Consider the following 16656-nt stretch of genomic DNA (forward strand, 5'->3'; position numbering starts at 1 on the left):
ATAGGGAGTTCCCAAGATGTTTTGTACTTTTAAGTGTTATTGGAGCATGTTCTTCTATTCTGTTTCTCCACTCCTCTTGCAACAGGTATTTTCACCATAACATGGCAAGTATAACAGAAATAGAAAGAAAATATTAGAGGCTGGAGGAACAGAATTTTACCCCTTCATACAAAATGCAGTTGAGCAGCCACCATGAAATGTGGTGTAAAATTGAGTCTCAGAGTGGTTCTAGATCTAGAGAGAATGAAGGGAGAAGTTGTGTTATAAATACTGACCATAGTGAGAGAAAGAACTGGGATGGAGCTGAAAGAATAAGGTGAAAGAGAAATATCCTCTGCTCCCTACAGTCTGTGGTCAGCAAGAGCAGGGACTCCAGGTTAGTGACCTCCTCTCTGCAGTGGGTGCCCTGTGGCACCTCTGGGCCCAGCAGTGGGAGACACAGCAAGGAGGCTGTTGCAGCTGCAGTTTTTGTCCTTGGGGAACAGCTGGATGGCCCCTCTGCTGTCCCATGGATGTGCGTGATAGGGTGGTGTATAGGTGAAGTCATCAGTGATGCTGCTTGCATGGTGGCAATTTGACATCTCTTTAAGGGGCAGCATTCAAATTGCCGAGTGTCCCCATAGCAATCCTTGAGGGAAATTTTGTGCTACACTGCACAGCTCCTAGCTCAGGATTAATCTTAGGTAATGTAACAGCATCCTGTGATGGCAGTGAGTCTCAGAGAATTACCAGTACAACTGTTCATTAGTATTCATTTTACATTCTTCGTTGGTATGACTATGACTTAGTCTACCAGCTTGCAAATAGGCAACTTAAAGCAGTCAGCAGGCTTGCTGATGCTAATCATGAATCACACCTCCAAAATCGCAAAGTTGCTTTTGAACAAAACCTTTTTTTTTCTTTTTTGTCACTTGCATTCTGGTTTTGAGGTCAAAGTCAGGTCGTACTTGAAGATATTCTCCGTGAATTGGAACTTCTAAAATTAAGCAAGACTATCCCCTTGTCACTGTCTTTCAAAATCTGAAGAAATTTAAAATTTATAAATATATGTATATACACCATATGGATATGCATATATTATTTGTATCAAAATGAATTTCGCAAGTATCTTCAGCCCTGTTTGTGTTGCCACCTCATAGATACAGTCAGTGCTTCTGTTTCATTTCTGTTTCATGTCTAGCATATTCCTCTTCCTATATTTTACTGAGATGACTTCTAAATTACTTTCTGAAACAAAGACATTTTTATCTAATAGGGTTTTATTTTTTTTTAGGAATGATCACTATCATAAATTAGTGTTGCTAGGTGATGAAGTCTCTTGAGAATGTTTCTTATAATATCCTATTCCATTCCCTGTGGAATATGAATATGGAATCTAATAAAACTTTTATAAGGAAAACATAACTTCAGGAAGGACATAAATGATTATTTTAGTAAGGCTGAAGTACATACTTCCTATTCCACAGGTACATGATGTCCTATTACCTTTTCTTATCAATTTTCATATAAGCATTGTTTCCATTTCATGACAACTGTTTCCTCACTTGTTGTTCATTGTCCCACCAGGGTGATATGCCATTCCAAAAATGCTTAATTTGAGGTTTTCTAATATATAATCCCTTGTATTTACACATTATATATTTTTTTTTCTGTGTCACATATTCGGAGTCATGCATGCTGTTTATTAAACTGATGTAATTTTATGCCAGTTTAAATTATCAGTATTAACTGTGGTGATTTCAGATCTCTAAAGTGATTTTCATGAACTTCAGATTCCCAAAAAACAGCAAATTTATCATCATACTTTTTCAGAGTCTTCATTTTAGGCTTTTAATAATTGAATATAAGAATATATTACTCTAAGTATTTAAATTTCAATTTTACTTTCACTTTTTTCAATTTTACTTTTACATTATTATTATATATAAAAAAGCTTCCCCCAAGACACATTCAATGCATATTTAGTATCATATCTTGTTTTTATACTTAAAATTATGTTCTTAATTTATTTTCCATCTGTTGTTCTTATAGAGCGATCTCTTCTGTACATCGATGCTTTCTTATTAACAGAATTTAATGGGAAATTTCAATTACAGGGCTCAAATCTGGCCTCAGTTGCCTAGACACAATGATTGACTGATGCTTTGTAATGAGATAAAAAGTATTCATGGACAAATCAGAAGAAAACCAGCCTGACTCTTAGAATTCAGGCCCATATCTTATGACTTAGTAGCAGCACTATTTTATTGCCTGCATAAGTCTTTGTAAGATTGTAAATATGGATATCTATTGAGTATTTAACAGTGTCTTTTAAGTGAGTCAAATAGATAGATAGATAGATAGATAGATAAACAGAAAGACAGACAGCTAGATGGACTGATAGATATTTGCATGCATATTTACATTAAAATTAGATGTAAACTGATAATTTATGCACATTGACAATCAGCAGACTTTGACAGGGGTTAGCACCACTTCAAAATTAGTCAGTGTAATGATTCTGAGGCATGTACTAAATATCACGATGGAGTCTAAGAGTATAGCTATGCAGTTGTAATAAGTAAACTTAAAAAAAAATCCCCAAATAATTTTTCTTCAGGATCTCTTTAAATTAATTTAATCTCCAACTAGTTCATTTCTGAAATAAAAATTTCGGTCATGGATTGTGAGTTTTGTGTGCTAGCTTATTTGATTATGGAATGAAAACTCAAACACGCAGGTGTGCATTCATAAACACATCTCACATTTCACAAATTGGTATTATCTGATTATGCAGGCACTAACTAGGTGAGCTAAAGAGCCTATGGCATCCTGTAAGGTTTATGAAAGTTGTTGGGGGGTCTTTTTTCAGGATCCCTTTTTTCCCCAAACTATTTGCTGTCCTGTCACGAGGAAAGCTTACTGGCCAGACATCAGTATTGTTTTTATTTCTATCCATATTTGGCTTTATTTTACACAGGAAGCGAAGAAACAGTGTAGTTTTTGAATGGAGTCTATTCCAGTTTGGGGCAGTGAGGTGGCACAGCCGCCACCATTGCCCTGTAGAGTGGGAAAGATGCCATGAGAAGAATGGTTGGATTGATGATCTTGAAGGTCTTTTCCAACCATTATGATTCTATGATTCTATTTTTCTAAGAAGACACCCTGCCTACAGCCTACTACTTTTTTAGCATCATACGGCAGCTTGAATATCTGATCCTGTCCTTTGTAATCCTTACCACAAAGAATGACTAAAGTAAAAAAAAAATACTTTGAAAGAGGCCAACAAGTCAACACAGGCCAACATCTGTCTCAGTGTCATTTTTCCAGTTTCTGCATGACTATCAACTATCCAAGGGAAAATATGGCACTATTCAATGCCAAAGCAAATTCCAGATCTTAGCAACTGTCTGGTTTGCTCCGTCAGACTTTCTTTTAATATACTTCCTCCCTTTGGCTGTGACTCCTCCCATTTTCTGTTCACCTAGGTAAGAAAGACCATTTTGTGCTTACCTTCCCAGACATAAAAGAGCAGAGAAAGAGTAGAAAGGGTGGGGGAAGTAGCAAGGGGCATCTTTGCAGTTTTAGTATTCACTGTGGTGTTGGACTTTAGAATGAAGAAAATTGGATATGCTATCCAATAATCAGATAAGAGGAAAAACGACTTTATTTCCTCATTCTTATAAATGATAAGCCTGTATCTATTTATCAAGCATCCCCAAGAAATAAATGGCTGTTGTCATTTTCTCACTTCTTAGAAGAGAAAGGATAATTTAATGGGGCTTCCCCTTTTCCCTGTGATTATAAAGATCAAATTAATTATTTAAACTCAGAAAGAACAAAATAAATCCACTTGTTTAAATTAGAATAAACATCAAGCAGTTTCACTTGTTTTTCCAGTGACTCTGAATTTGTAGTTTTGCTTTTACAGCAGCATCAGCAGTATTCTCACAGTATATTAACACAAAGAAACTGCTACACTTTTCTGTCACCCTTTGAGGGATTTCTTACCTCCCTGAGCTGTGCATGTGTGTGTTGTGCAGAGGAGATGAAGGACTTGTTTATCATCAGTAAAGCGTCCTTGCAGCTGCAGTTCGCATGAGCTGAAGTTCTTCAGTTCTTTAGCAAGCCCGACAGACTGAAAACCTTCTGGGTGCTTGACTTAAATAGAGGAAGGTTTTTATGCAGTTTGGTATGACAGTGAATAATACCATCTCTCTATTAGCACCTGCCGTATCCTGATACCAAAAACCTTTATGCTAAACTCTTCCTATACTTTCAAGTTTTAATACAACTCTGCCTAGTTATACTGCATGATATACTGAAGGAGCCATCTTCAAGATATTTAATTTTAATTTGCTTTTGTCAGTGGAATGGGTTTCACCTTGTTCTTAGACTTCCATATGTGAGTATCTATACTCAGTGATTTACTCAGGTAATCAGCTTCTTGTCAGTGATCTAAATAAGCCGAGCACTTTAAGCTTAAGATGGTAAGACTCATTTCCCACTCCCTGGAAATTCTCGTGACTCTCTTTTGAACTCTCTCTCTGTGTCCTTATTATTTCCACATCTTTTCTAATGTGGAAATGGCAATGCATCTGGACAACAATGCAAGAATAACCACAAGAGGTTAGACCAAAGGTGCATCTAACCTCATATTCTGCCTCCTGTAGTGCTTTCCACAGATGCCAAGGGAAGACTAAGAACAGGAAAAAAAATATATATATATAGTGCTTACTGTCCTGGTATGTACTCCAGTGATCTTGTTGTTCTACAAATGCTCTGAACCCCAATTAGCATCACTTCCCATTTTCTACTTGGCATTCCTGGTGATATGAATCTGTGGAACACTTAAGCTTATTTTCTGCCATTGCAGTGACTCTGAAACTCTTGTTAAAATGCTTTTAAGTCCTTCATATAGTTTTAGCTTTCCAAGACAGTTTTCTGGCTCTGGCAAACAAAACTTTCAGTCTGACGGAGATGATAGTTTTTTTGCCCTTGCCTTTCAAGTTTTTAGCTGGAAATCCACCATATTGTCTTTTGCATTGATTGCATTGAACTAGGATGTTAGTTTTTCCAAAAGAAAACATTTTTCTCCCCCAAGCAGTAAGGTAAAAAGTATGGAAGGTTAGATATTAGTATTCTACTTCAGACAACTTCGAATTCTATCTACATTTCACCTTTTATTTGAAAAATAAACTTTGCCTGCTTTTCGGACATGTTAGTACAATGGATTCCAGTCTACTGTAACATTCCTGCATGAATGCTTCCTGCAAGCATTTGACAATCAGGATGTTCTAAAAACCATGAGAACTACTTAAATTAAATAAAATACATTTAAATTTGTAGTCAGCTCCTATGTTTTTAAGACTTTATCTATGGAGAAGGATTTAAAAAATTAAAATAAATATACCTCAATAGAAAAGGAAAGCTAAGGTTTCTTCATAATAATATAATTACTCCAGGTGTTAGGGCTTTAAAAATAGCAGTAACATTATTGAAAATTGAATGAACTGGCAGTATGCCACTACCTCAACTTCCTAAGACCTTCTGCTAGAGACAAATCTTGTCATCATATTCATATTTTTAGATGTACATGTGTGTTCTGACAACCACCTATTCATTCTCATAAGCACAGCCCTCAGTTCCCACTCTCCTGTAGTCTGAACCCTGATTACTTTCCTTGTTCTTCTGCATCATGAACACACACAGGCAGAGGAGCACGCATGCACCCCCCAGCTTCCCTTCCCCTGCATACCAGCCATACCCACCTCACGCACCAACACATAACCCAGGCTCAGCAGACACAGTTCAGGCCATTTGTCCACGCACATGAAGGTCGGAGCTTGCACACTGAAGCCCCAGCTCTGCAGGCACAGCCAGTTCATGCACAACATGTACACGAACATCCCAACCTACTCCCAACCTACTCCCCTTACGCAGGGCTCATGTATTGAGAGAATACAGCCCTGGAGAGGGCTGAGACACTGAAATTGTCATCCAAGGCACTTGAGGTACCAAGTGATTTTGAGGGGGGACCTCAAAAGAACACCTTTTGAAACTTGCTATGATTTATGAACAGTCAGATAGGTGGGTATGGGCCTGAGCTGCTCTTTCCCAAATCTAGTGGCTGTGATGGATTATATTTATACCTCTACTGTTCCAGCCTTTGACAAACCATCCCACACATCTGTTACATTAGAAGGTTTCAGCCATTTTTTTTTTGAGCTGGGCATATGGGAATATGGTTATATCATCTTTATTTGTTTTTCTCCATTCAGTCTCACTCCTCCATTCTTCCCTCTCCGCACCATTTATCATTTCAAGATCCACTAAAATATTATGCAGTGTTTTACTCATCACCATTTATTTTTTCCCCTCTTGTCAACAGATGCCTACCCCAATTCTGAAGTGATCTATGTGTGGACTAATAGCACCACAACATCTGTGGTGGTGGCAGAAGATGGTTCACGACTCAACCAGTACCACCTGATGGGACAAACTGTAGGAACTGAAAACATCAGTACGAGTACAGGTAGGACAGACGTTACACCCTATGCTTGCTGAAGGCACAAGCATTAATAGAGATATACAGGCTCTGGTTATTTTGCAAGGAGATAGGGAAAGTGTCTACAGGACAAGAAGAGATACATGCAGATTCCTTGCTATTTAACTGAGGCACTGAGAGGGTATCTGCTGAAAGAAACATGGAGATGGTATCTGCTGGCTCTTGGGAACTTCATAGGGCTGTTGCCGAAGATGAATCCAAGCTCCTGCAGTTGTAGGAGCCCTGGAGAAGCTGCACACACCTTATTGGCAAGTGATTTTGCTGCAGCTGCCAGCACTGCTGCTGGCTTATTTCCCTGTGGGAGGAACTCCCCCTCCCCCCAGGATGCAAAAACCGCCCACACATTTCATCCCTTTCAATCATAGCTTTAAAATGATTTGCTTGATGAAAGCACCCGGGGGGAGAGAGGGTGGCATCTGTTGCGTGGTTCTGCAGCGTGTCTGGGGGACCTCGTGGCTGGAGAGGAGGTGCCAACCCTGAGGATTCCCGTTTCCTCCCATAACTGGAAATGGAGGCGCCAGATGTAGCAGCATTAGGGAGGCAAAGAAGCTTTAATCCCAGCCCAGCCACCCACGTGAGCCCTCCCTGCCCGCTTCTTAAGGCTCCCACGCAAGGGCAGCCCTCGGCGCGCATTGGCGGGGGACTCCGTGGAGCTGCTGGGAGGGCTCCAGCCTGGGCACAGGGTCATATGGGCTCTGCAGCACAGAGCTTAACCAGGTTACATAATACACTTGTCTTGAGAGCATTAGCAACATAGAGTGGATGGGCTTCTCAGCCGGGAAACAAAATAGCCTGCCTTAAAGCACAGAGAAATTCCCAACGCTGCTCCTTGCAAAAGATGCGGGGAGGAGAAAGAGGGCAGCTTCCAGATTAGAGCAGCGCAATCCATAAAAAGTAGAACTGGCAAAACATTCCAAAGTCTTCCCCATGATAACCTCTGTTCCTCATTAAAAATCACAGCCTTAGACATTAAATCAGGATTGTATAGGGAAAGTAGAGATGAAATAAGGAACCTGTTGCTACCACCTTTGGGATCTTTAGGAGATGTGACAACAGCCACACGCAGACCCCCACACAAAGTTAGTAGGACTGAAACATAAACGTGCGCTCGGCTTTCTGCTCAAACTGTCCAAACATGCCCATGAAAAGGGACACAACTTGCGCTTGCTGCTAGGCAAAAAAGGGAACGCACAGGAGATCAGCAAAACCAAGCCATCAGCTCCTCCCGATAAAACTTCATCCCTTCCCTTTGCCCATTTTAGGAGCCATAAAACAGTTGCTAAAGCAAAGATATCTAAAGTCAACAGAAGCACACAGAGGCTGTCAGAGCAGTCCCCTTAATAGGAAAAGGACAGGCAGTGTGTGTCCCGTTAAAGAGAAAAGACACTTTCATCCTTACCAGTTTACCATCATAGCCGCATTGTTTTCTGCAATGAATGGCAGCTCCCCTCTCGCCTTCATCATCGCCAAGAAAAAGAGCCAGAGGATGTACTGGGGCATCTCCTACAAACTCGTCCTGCTCCTCAGAGCAAGAAACCAACCCAGCCGTGGCAGTGAGTGCTCCAGTGTGTCAGCTCCGGATCACTTCCTATTTGCAGCGCTGTGCATGAAGGCTTCTTGTACGTCTCAGCCCAAGGAAAAAGCAGACTCTTCGGAGAAATCCCAAAGTTTGTGCTCAGTAATCACCTCACTCCTGTGTTCTAAGATTTAGGCTAATATATGTTTGTTTTCCAACGTCCAGATTTTATAATAATGTCCCAGGTTACATCTGGGCTGGCTGGATTCCGATTGCAGGGTGGATCACAAAGAGCAGGACACAGATTGTAACTGGGGATTAGCAAAATACAAAAATCCGATTTTACACAGGGAAAGCATCAGTCAGCGATGGATTTTCTGGACTTCATCAAGCTCACAGTAGGCTGGTAATCAGGGTTACTTGTGAACGGCTGTCTAAGATGTTTCTTCCTTCTACTGAGTTGTTCAATGTGAAAATGAAAAAACAAATAGCTACTGTATGAATCCAACTGATAAGATCTTTTGTGATTTTTGTGACACACAAGTCAAACTACACATCCTGCAGTTGCGTAGGCAAAATGTTTACGTATGTCATGGGGCATTTGGGCTCTTCTTTCTAACAGTTTTTTTTTTTAAAAAATGCTGGTTGCTGGACCTTCACCAATCCCTTTGCACTTTGCTGCTTTTGTACCCAAGCCCTAGGCTTAGCTGTCTTCTCAGAAAAGATATGCTGGGATTCCCCCTGCACCAACCAATCCTGAAATTAGGAATGTGCTGGCCATGCCATGCAAAGCAGCTCTGACGTGTGCAGATTTTGTGTGTGTGTGTGAGCAAGTGCGCCAAAGTCCCGAAATGTCACACTCCCAGAAGAGAAGATATTTGTCTACTCACACTGCTTCAAACAGTCCCAACATCTGCCAGGTCTTGGTGCTAGAGTGCTGAAAATGCTCAGAGGTCCTGAGAGAGATCTGGGTCCTGCTGGATCTTGCTGGTTTCTGCAGAGGGTTGCCCCAAAAAGAGCACCTCAAAATCTGTGATTGCCAAATCAGCATTTGCAGTGCCAGGAAACACGACAAAAATGCACCCTCTTACCTTCTGCCAGATGAAGCCTAAACTCCGCAGTTTGCAAAGCCTGATTAACTAAAGAAATATTTGGCCCTTCATTTTGCACCAAATAATGCTGACTTTTCCTTGAGATGTATATTTATTGCACAGCACTGTAAGAAGGACATGGGCAGGGACTGCAGTGCTACAGACCTAAGTTCAGGCTTCTGCTAGGACATGTCAGTTGTTGATACCCCTAACACAGATATATAGAAAAAAATATGCCAAGGAGCTGATCCATCCTTATTAAAATACTCCATTGGAGCTCAGCATAATGACGATGGAAAAATGCATGTAATGATCCTGAAAATTTTTAAGTGTGATCTCCAGAACTCCATCATCTAGATACCTAAAAATATTGTTGCAGCTTCTAAAGCATCAACAAGCTAGTACTGACAGCACCACGGCTCTTCCTGTATTAGCTTGATTTTTAAGACCCCTGAATTCTAGCAACTGAATGGAGAAAAAATGTAGCTGCTCCCATTCTATAGGTTTTAATTACTGCCGAATTTATTATTGGAATTGTTTTTAGAGTGATTAGTGGACTCCATCAGGAACAGGCTTTTGTTTTAAGTGCTGCATAAACCTATAATAAAAAATAGCTCCTGCTCAAGAAAGCTTATGCTCTAAGGATAAGTTGTGGCATTAGAGAAGTAAAAGGGAGCTTTGCCTCTCCACTACAGCTAGGATTTCATTGACCATAAATCAAAAGCCAACCTTTGCAACTTTTAGCCTTATTTTAAGCAGTGGTCCCAGGACATTAAAAAACAAGCTATGTCTATGGAGATTTTGCAAGCAGTATGTCTGCCGATGGAAACATTCCTATTGTAGGAATTTTTTTTAAAAAAGCAGCATGTGAAAAAGGAGAGGATGAGTGTTGGAAAGAGAGTAAATACAAAGCAAGGTGATTTTTTTTCCTGTGGCAACAGAAGCCCTGATGATAGGTTAAAGGAAATTATGAAGTAAGAACTAATCAACTATGGAAGACCATCAAAATATAGTCATTCATACATTAATATGTTAATACATTAATGGAAATACATTAATACATTCTTTATGGAAACAGAGATTCTGTTACTCAGCTGAAGCTGAGGGTTCATATGAGGGTGTTTTATTCCAGCTCCCAAAGCATACTATCAAAATCAATAATGCATATCACTATTCATAAGTGACCGGGGAACCATGACTCAAAACACATCCCAGCACAGTAGCCCCTCAGAAACAGATCACAGGCACATAGACCCTGCTGTTGCTGGCATGTTTTATTGTTAATCCACAATCTGAATGCTCCTAAGCGAAAAGCAAGTGGAGTTCCTCAAGACCACAGCATGCTCAGCATCCCTGGTTCAAAATTACACTAGATTGTACGGAATTAGACATCACTTCACAGAGCTCTTCTCAGTATCCCACCATTCCCTGTCCATCTCCCCATCCATCTTCAGGGAGCCATTTCACAAGAAAATCAGTCCCAGAAGAAAGTCATTAAGACGGAGGCAGGCTGTCAGGTAAGGAAATTCTGCTCTATTCAAGTCTTTGTGTCTAAAATCTTCAGGAGGATTGAAGTCCCTTAACTTCATTCAGAAAATGAGAGCTCTTCTAGTAAAACATAGGAGCACAGCCATGCATGCAAAAGCCCTTTTACTGTAGACCTGTCCTCAGCTAATTAGCCATATTGTCACTTAGAAATAATCTGCCAAATCTAACTAACTGCTTAGCAGTTCTGGCTGCAGCTCAACTCAGGCTGTTCACTCAGTGCAGAATCAGTCTGTTGTGTATCTCCCTTTAGTGGCTGTTGTATAGAGGATAACAGTACATTCTTTCAACAGATACTGCAGCTAATCCTTTAGCTCAAGCAGCTAAGGTCTGTATTCAGCTCGTTTTTTAGAAAATATGAGCTACCTGGCCCAAAATCTCCTATATCTGCATAATTTATAAGTCAAAAAAATTATATGTGTTTTATTCTCAGAGGACAACGTATATTTCAGAACAAACATTACTGTGATTCATTCAGCATCTAGCTGAATAATGCATGCTTTCAAATTAATTTGATACCAAAATGAGTGAAGATCTGTTGAGGTTGGAGGGAGGTTGTTTGTTTTTTATTTATATATTTTGTTTTAGTTTTATTCTTCCTAAGTGCTAAGAATAGCCTCTTTTTAGAGAGCAAGATTTGTGCTTTACAGGGCAATTACCTCCAATCAAAAGATCTCAGTTAACAATACTATGGCTTTACAACAACACTCTGAATGAACTAGTTTCTTTTTGGTTTGTTTCTTTGTTTGTTTGTTTTTTTAGGTGACAGCTGGTCTATCTCTTTTGGGGTGTTTTTTTGTTTTGGGGATTTTTTTTTGGCTTGAAATTTGGAGGGCCTAACAAAAAACAGATTAAGGCAATGCTGTGATTTTGGCAAATAAAAAAAAAATAGGAAATATAGCACTGCTGTTGGAGCTTTCCATGAAATCTCCACACAGGCAATATAAAACTCTAATTGCACAAGGAAACAAGACTTTGGCACAGTATCTGTTCAGAAATAGATTATCTTTCCAGAGCTAGGACATACCAAATTCTAGGAAAAATGGATACACAAAAAGTTCGGTTTTTCTTTTGTATGTTTGTTTGTTTGTTTTGTTTTTCCTGAAGGAGCAGTTTGATTATTTTAGATACTCGGATTAACAAGATCTCCCACGATCAGTGTATAAAGTGTGTTTTTACTGCATCAACACTGGAACAAGCAGTCATAATAAATTTGGTGCAGAGAGAATGTATGGGCCTCTTGTCATTCTTGAAAACTCACAAGTTGGCCTTAACAGTTGCCCTAATCAGGTTAAAGCCTGCTACTAAATCTGCATTGTAAGAGTAGATGGCCTTAATCGTTATTCTGATTAGACCCTTTGTAGGACTGAGTCAAAAACTGGCAGGACTGAGGCACTGTAACCAATCCAGCTTTTTTAAGGTTGTGAACATCAAGGTATTGCAGGATCACACCTCTTAGTGCAATAGGGTATTCATTTTCTTCAGCTTTTAGGCATCTTGAAGATTGAATGTGAAGACTAGCAGGATCTAGCGGCACCTGTATCTCAAGCCCCTGGTTTTGCACAATGCAGAAATTCAGACATACCTCACACAATCAGGAATGGCTGAATGGCATCCTCAGAAAGGGGCTGGAGCTGCTTGAATCCCCAGATCAGTAAACTTCTGTTGCTTTTTCCTACATGTGCATTTTCCTCCTTCTAGGTGAATATACTATTATGACAGCACATTTTCATCTGAAAAGAAAAATCGGTTATTTTGTCATTCAGACATACCTTCCTTGCATTATGACTGTGATCTTATCACAAGTGTCATTTTGGCTAAACAGAGAGTCTGTCCCTGCCAGAACTGTCTTTGGTGAGTATCTCAATTTTCTTGCAGTATACAGGAAAGAATGGTCTTGTTTGTGGAAGTCGTGTTTTGCAACCAAACCACAATGCACTAATACTTATTTCTGTTTGAGATGCTTTAGATGTTCGCTTATTCACTTGTATTTTCAAATCGAAATATTTTAAAAATAGTCATGTCTTTTTGGTAAAATTATGACAGAAATTGCCTTTTTTTTTTTTTTGAAAAAAGGCAAATTAATTATATGAATATCAGAGGATAGAAGACAGAAGTATCAAATCAATGATTCGAGGGTTTTTTTTTTTCCACTCAGATAAAATAGTGAACCGTTTAGAACAAACATATGTGTTATCAGAGTTCATGCATACTATAGTGTAAGCATTTAAAACAGATTTAACTTCAAAACATTTTATTTATCTGTGTTTCAGGATGATTTCCTGGGAAAACCATGTAGAGGTTAATTAGCGGCAATTATCTCTATTACCATCAAACAAATTAATATGATTTTGCATTTACAAAATACATATTTACTACAGAAGCTGCCATGCAAAAATCCTTTGGGATCTCTGAATTACTTGATTTAATGCTGTAAGATTGCAAAAATTAAGCACGATCTTAACTGAAGTTTGATGAAATACATAGGATCCTCTAGTTGAGAAATCAGGCAAGTGAGAAGAGTTTTGTGTATAAAACTTCATTTGAATCTTTTAAGAGTCATTCATCTACAGAATCCTCCTGAAATCAGTTGGGAACTTTGATTAACAATAAATTCAGTGATCCGCACTGGGAGTTTTGCTGGGTAATACTGATTGTAGGTTTTCAAAGCTGTTACTGAGAGTTGAGTTTTGTCCTACAGGGGGCACCCTTTCACAGATGAAATCAGTGGCATCTGTCACGTATTGAGTTCTGTGAAAGAAGGAGCTACTGTAAAGGACGTGAAAAACAAATGGGAAAACAAAAACTAGAATCCCACTTCATTATAAAAGTTACTGCTAAATAGACTGATCACTAAGTTTTTAATGCCCCACTTCATAACTGGAACTCTCTATATATGAAATATCAAAGTAAAAGGAAAATATATCAGTAAGATTTTGGCTTATCCAAAAACAGATGGGTTTACATTATGTTTAAAAATATAAAGTCACATACACTAAGGTTAGAGATAACTAGAATGCCTCAGAAGTAAATATCTGGGCGCAGATGCTTTTATTGTCTCACAGTCAAAAAGGTGTCTTACTCTTTCAGATCATTATTTGGACACACTTAGTTTGTGTGGCATTCTTAGATATCACACTGAATAAGGACCCATTTTTTAAATTTTAGGAATCTCATAAAGGCTATCAAGCTAATCTTTTATCTTTTTTTCCCTTTGCAGGTGTAACGACAGTCCTCACCATGACTACCTTAAGTATCAGTGCCCGTAACTCTTTGCCAAAAGTGGCCTATGCTACTGCAATGGACTGGTTTATAGCTGTCTGCTATGCGTTTGTATTTTCTGCATTGATTGAATTTGCAACAGTCAACTATTTCACCAAGAGAAGTTGGGCATGGGATGGCAAAAAGGCTCTTGAAGCAGCTAAAATCAAGGTGCTTACATTATGTTTTTAAAGTACCTAGAATAAAAAGCAATTACCAAGCATTTTTCAAATAATTGAATAGACAATTTTCAGCTTCTCCATTAAAAGATATTTAATTATATTGTGCCATATTCTCATCTACAGGAATAGAGAAAAAAATGCAAGAAAATATTCCTTCTTTCACCATCTGTATGGGGTGATTTGGGAAAAGTTACAGTGCATTAAACACACATGACTTGGGATTTTAACAGCCAAAATTCTGATAGACAGCCAACATATACACCATGAAGGATATCTCACTCTGCTTGTGCTCTCCAAAAATGCATGACAAAGCTCACAGTGAGTGCTCCTAGGAGTCAGGGTACCGGCACAAGTTATCCCCAGTAAAATAAAAAAAAATAAAAAATAAAAAATAAAAAAAGATGCTGCTAGGAAGACATGAATTTCAAGCTGCATTTCAGGCTGAAATTTAACTTTTGGAAACTGACTGACATCAGATGATGTCCCAAACAAACTTTGTCCTAAACTTTGTTTAGGACATCATGTCCTAGGTGATAGGTAGGTGATAAACATGTAGGTGTAAGCATGTAGGTGAAAAAGGAATTGTAAAATAACAATACAAAGGGGAGAAGTCTTTTGTTAGGAGGTTGACCTTAGTGCCTTGGCAGCTGCCTCCAAGGCTGCCACCCACGCAGGTGAACATTGCCCTGACAAAAGAACCTGCTAATTCACATGCCAAGTGAGATCAGGCCTGGCAGTCTTTTAGTGTTTGCCGATGTCAAGGAACGTTTAACCTCAATAAGGGCTATAATATCAAGACAAAACCAGCTGTTTGGCAGTAGAAGTTAAAACGGCCAGCAGACATTTGTTAGCATGATTGATTAGCATGTGTGGATTTTGATTTATTATTTTGAGAACATATTTTCACTTTCTGTACCTGCTGTCTAATGTTTTGTTATTTGCACTGCAGAAGAAAGAGCGTCAATTACTGGGAAATAAATCAGCTAACATTTACACCACTGGAAAGATGACCCCCACACCAAACATACCAAAGGACTCAGCTCCATCTGTCATCTCAAACACTGTCACTGCTCCAGTGAAATCTGCAGAAGAAAAGCCTGCTGAAAGCAAAAAGACTTATAACAGCATCAGTAAGATTGACAAAATGTCCCGGATAATTTTTCCAGTGCTGTTTGGAACTTTTAACTTAGTCTACTGGGCCACATACTTAAATAGGGAGCCTGTTATTAAAGGTGCCAATTCTCCAAAATAAACTAACGGACTCTAAAGCCACGTGTGAGCCATACTTACAAAGCAGATGCTACCAAGGAAAATTTGAGATCCAGACGACTTTCTATATTTGGGCAATATTCTTCAGGAAATTTTGCATGTTTAATAATATGTACAAATAATATTGCCTTGATTGTTTCTACATGTAACCTCAGATGTTTCAAAGAAAGATGGTTATATTACTTACTTACAGCAACAGATCTTTATAAAAGGTCGGAAGACATTGAACATGGCTTCTTTGCTGATGAGTATCTTGCATTGATAGTTTACAAATAAAATAAGTTATATTTTTTAACTGTTCAAGTGTACTACATATCGTGGTTTTTATACTTCAGATGTACAGTCATATAAGTGTAGGCTTAAGCTATATTTTACAGAGGGGCCCCACTCTTGTCATCTGATAGGTTACTATGAGCAACACCAGTTGCAACAGAAGTGCCAAATTATTAGATGTAGGGCTCTGTTTGAGCACCTTTACTGAGTATAGATAGTACATTACTCCACAAATAAAACTGCTCAGCCCATTTTTCATTAGTAGAAGTTAATGCACTAAATCCTGATGGGGCTACGCTGATTTTCACTGCTGGAGCTTCTAGTCTGCAGTGAAGTAACATAGGGAGCAAGATGCTACTTCTGTAAATAAAGGTGGTGGAATCTTGCCCTTAAGAAAAAAAAAGACATGTTTGTTTGTTGTTTTTTTTTCTTTTTTTTTGCATTCCAAAGGAATTTTCTCTAATGAGTCTCAGTATTTATTCCAAAAACTAGAGATATATTGCATGAAATTATCTTTAACATAGATTAGGAACATATTTGTGCAAATGAAACTTTTGACAAAAGCAGTATACATTTTTATTAGGATAAAGTAATTCATTTTTGGACACTTTCCCAAGAAGATTATGTTATATTAGCAGAGCTCAACAGTAAAGAATTACAATAATTCTGAAATAATTATTACTTGTTTCCCAGAGTGAAAACCAATCAGCCAGCACAAAGAAGAGTCATCAGAAAAGAGATGTGCTTTATAACAGCAAGGTGTTTCAGTGGCAATATTGACAGAAAGATCTTTGTACTGTCCATCTGAAACTTTTCTATAAGACGCCCTGCTGTTGCCAATGTGTTTTGCTTTCACAATGAATGAGAAAATGCAATCTCAGTCTTCAGCTCTTTTCTCCTTGATATCTTTTCCTTGTTCCAGAAGCTTTTGTAATTTAATCTTAATGTTTAAAATAAAAAATGCATTCAACA

The 16656-nt window shown here is 38.7% G+C and overlaps 1 protein-coding gene across 1 annotated transcript in view; it reads left to right on the forward strand.

The window, feature by feature from the left end:
* The window catches only part of GABRA5 (gamma-aminobutyric acid type A receptor subunit alpha5), a 53238-nt gene extending 36582 nt beyond the window's left edge, over window positions 1–16656 (forward strand). Inside the window, exons 6-9 of the mRNA XM_010213201.2 lie at window positions 6371–6514; window positions 12401–12553; window positions 13920–14131; window positions 15092–16656. Coding sequence (XP_010211503.1) covers window positions 6371–6514; window positions 12401–12553; window positions 13920–14131; window positions 15092–15394 — 812 coding nt within the window. The 3' untranslated portion in view covers window positions 15395–16656. The remainder of the gene's footprint in view (window positions 1–6370; window positions 6515–12400; window positions 12554–13919; window positions 14132–15091) is intronic.

Source organism: Tinamus guttatus, unplaced genomic scaffold (genome assembly GCF_059628265.1).
Source record: "Tinamus guttatus ecotype Peru unplaced genomic scaffold, ASM5962826v1 Tinamus_guttatus_pri_ptg000369l, whole genome shotgun sequence".
Lineage (NCBI taxonomy): Eukaryota > Metazoa > Chordata > Aves > Tinamiformes > Tinamidae > Tinamus > Tinamus guttatus.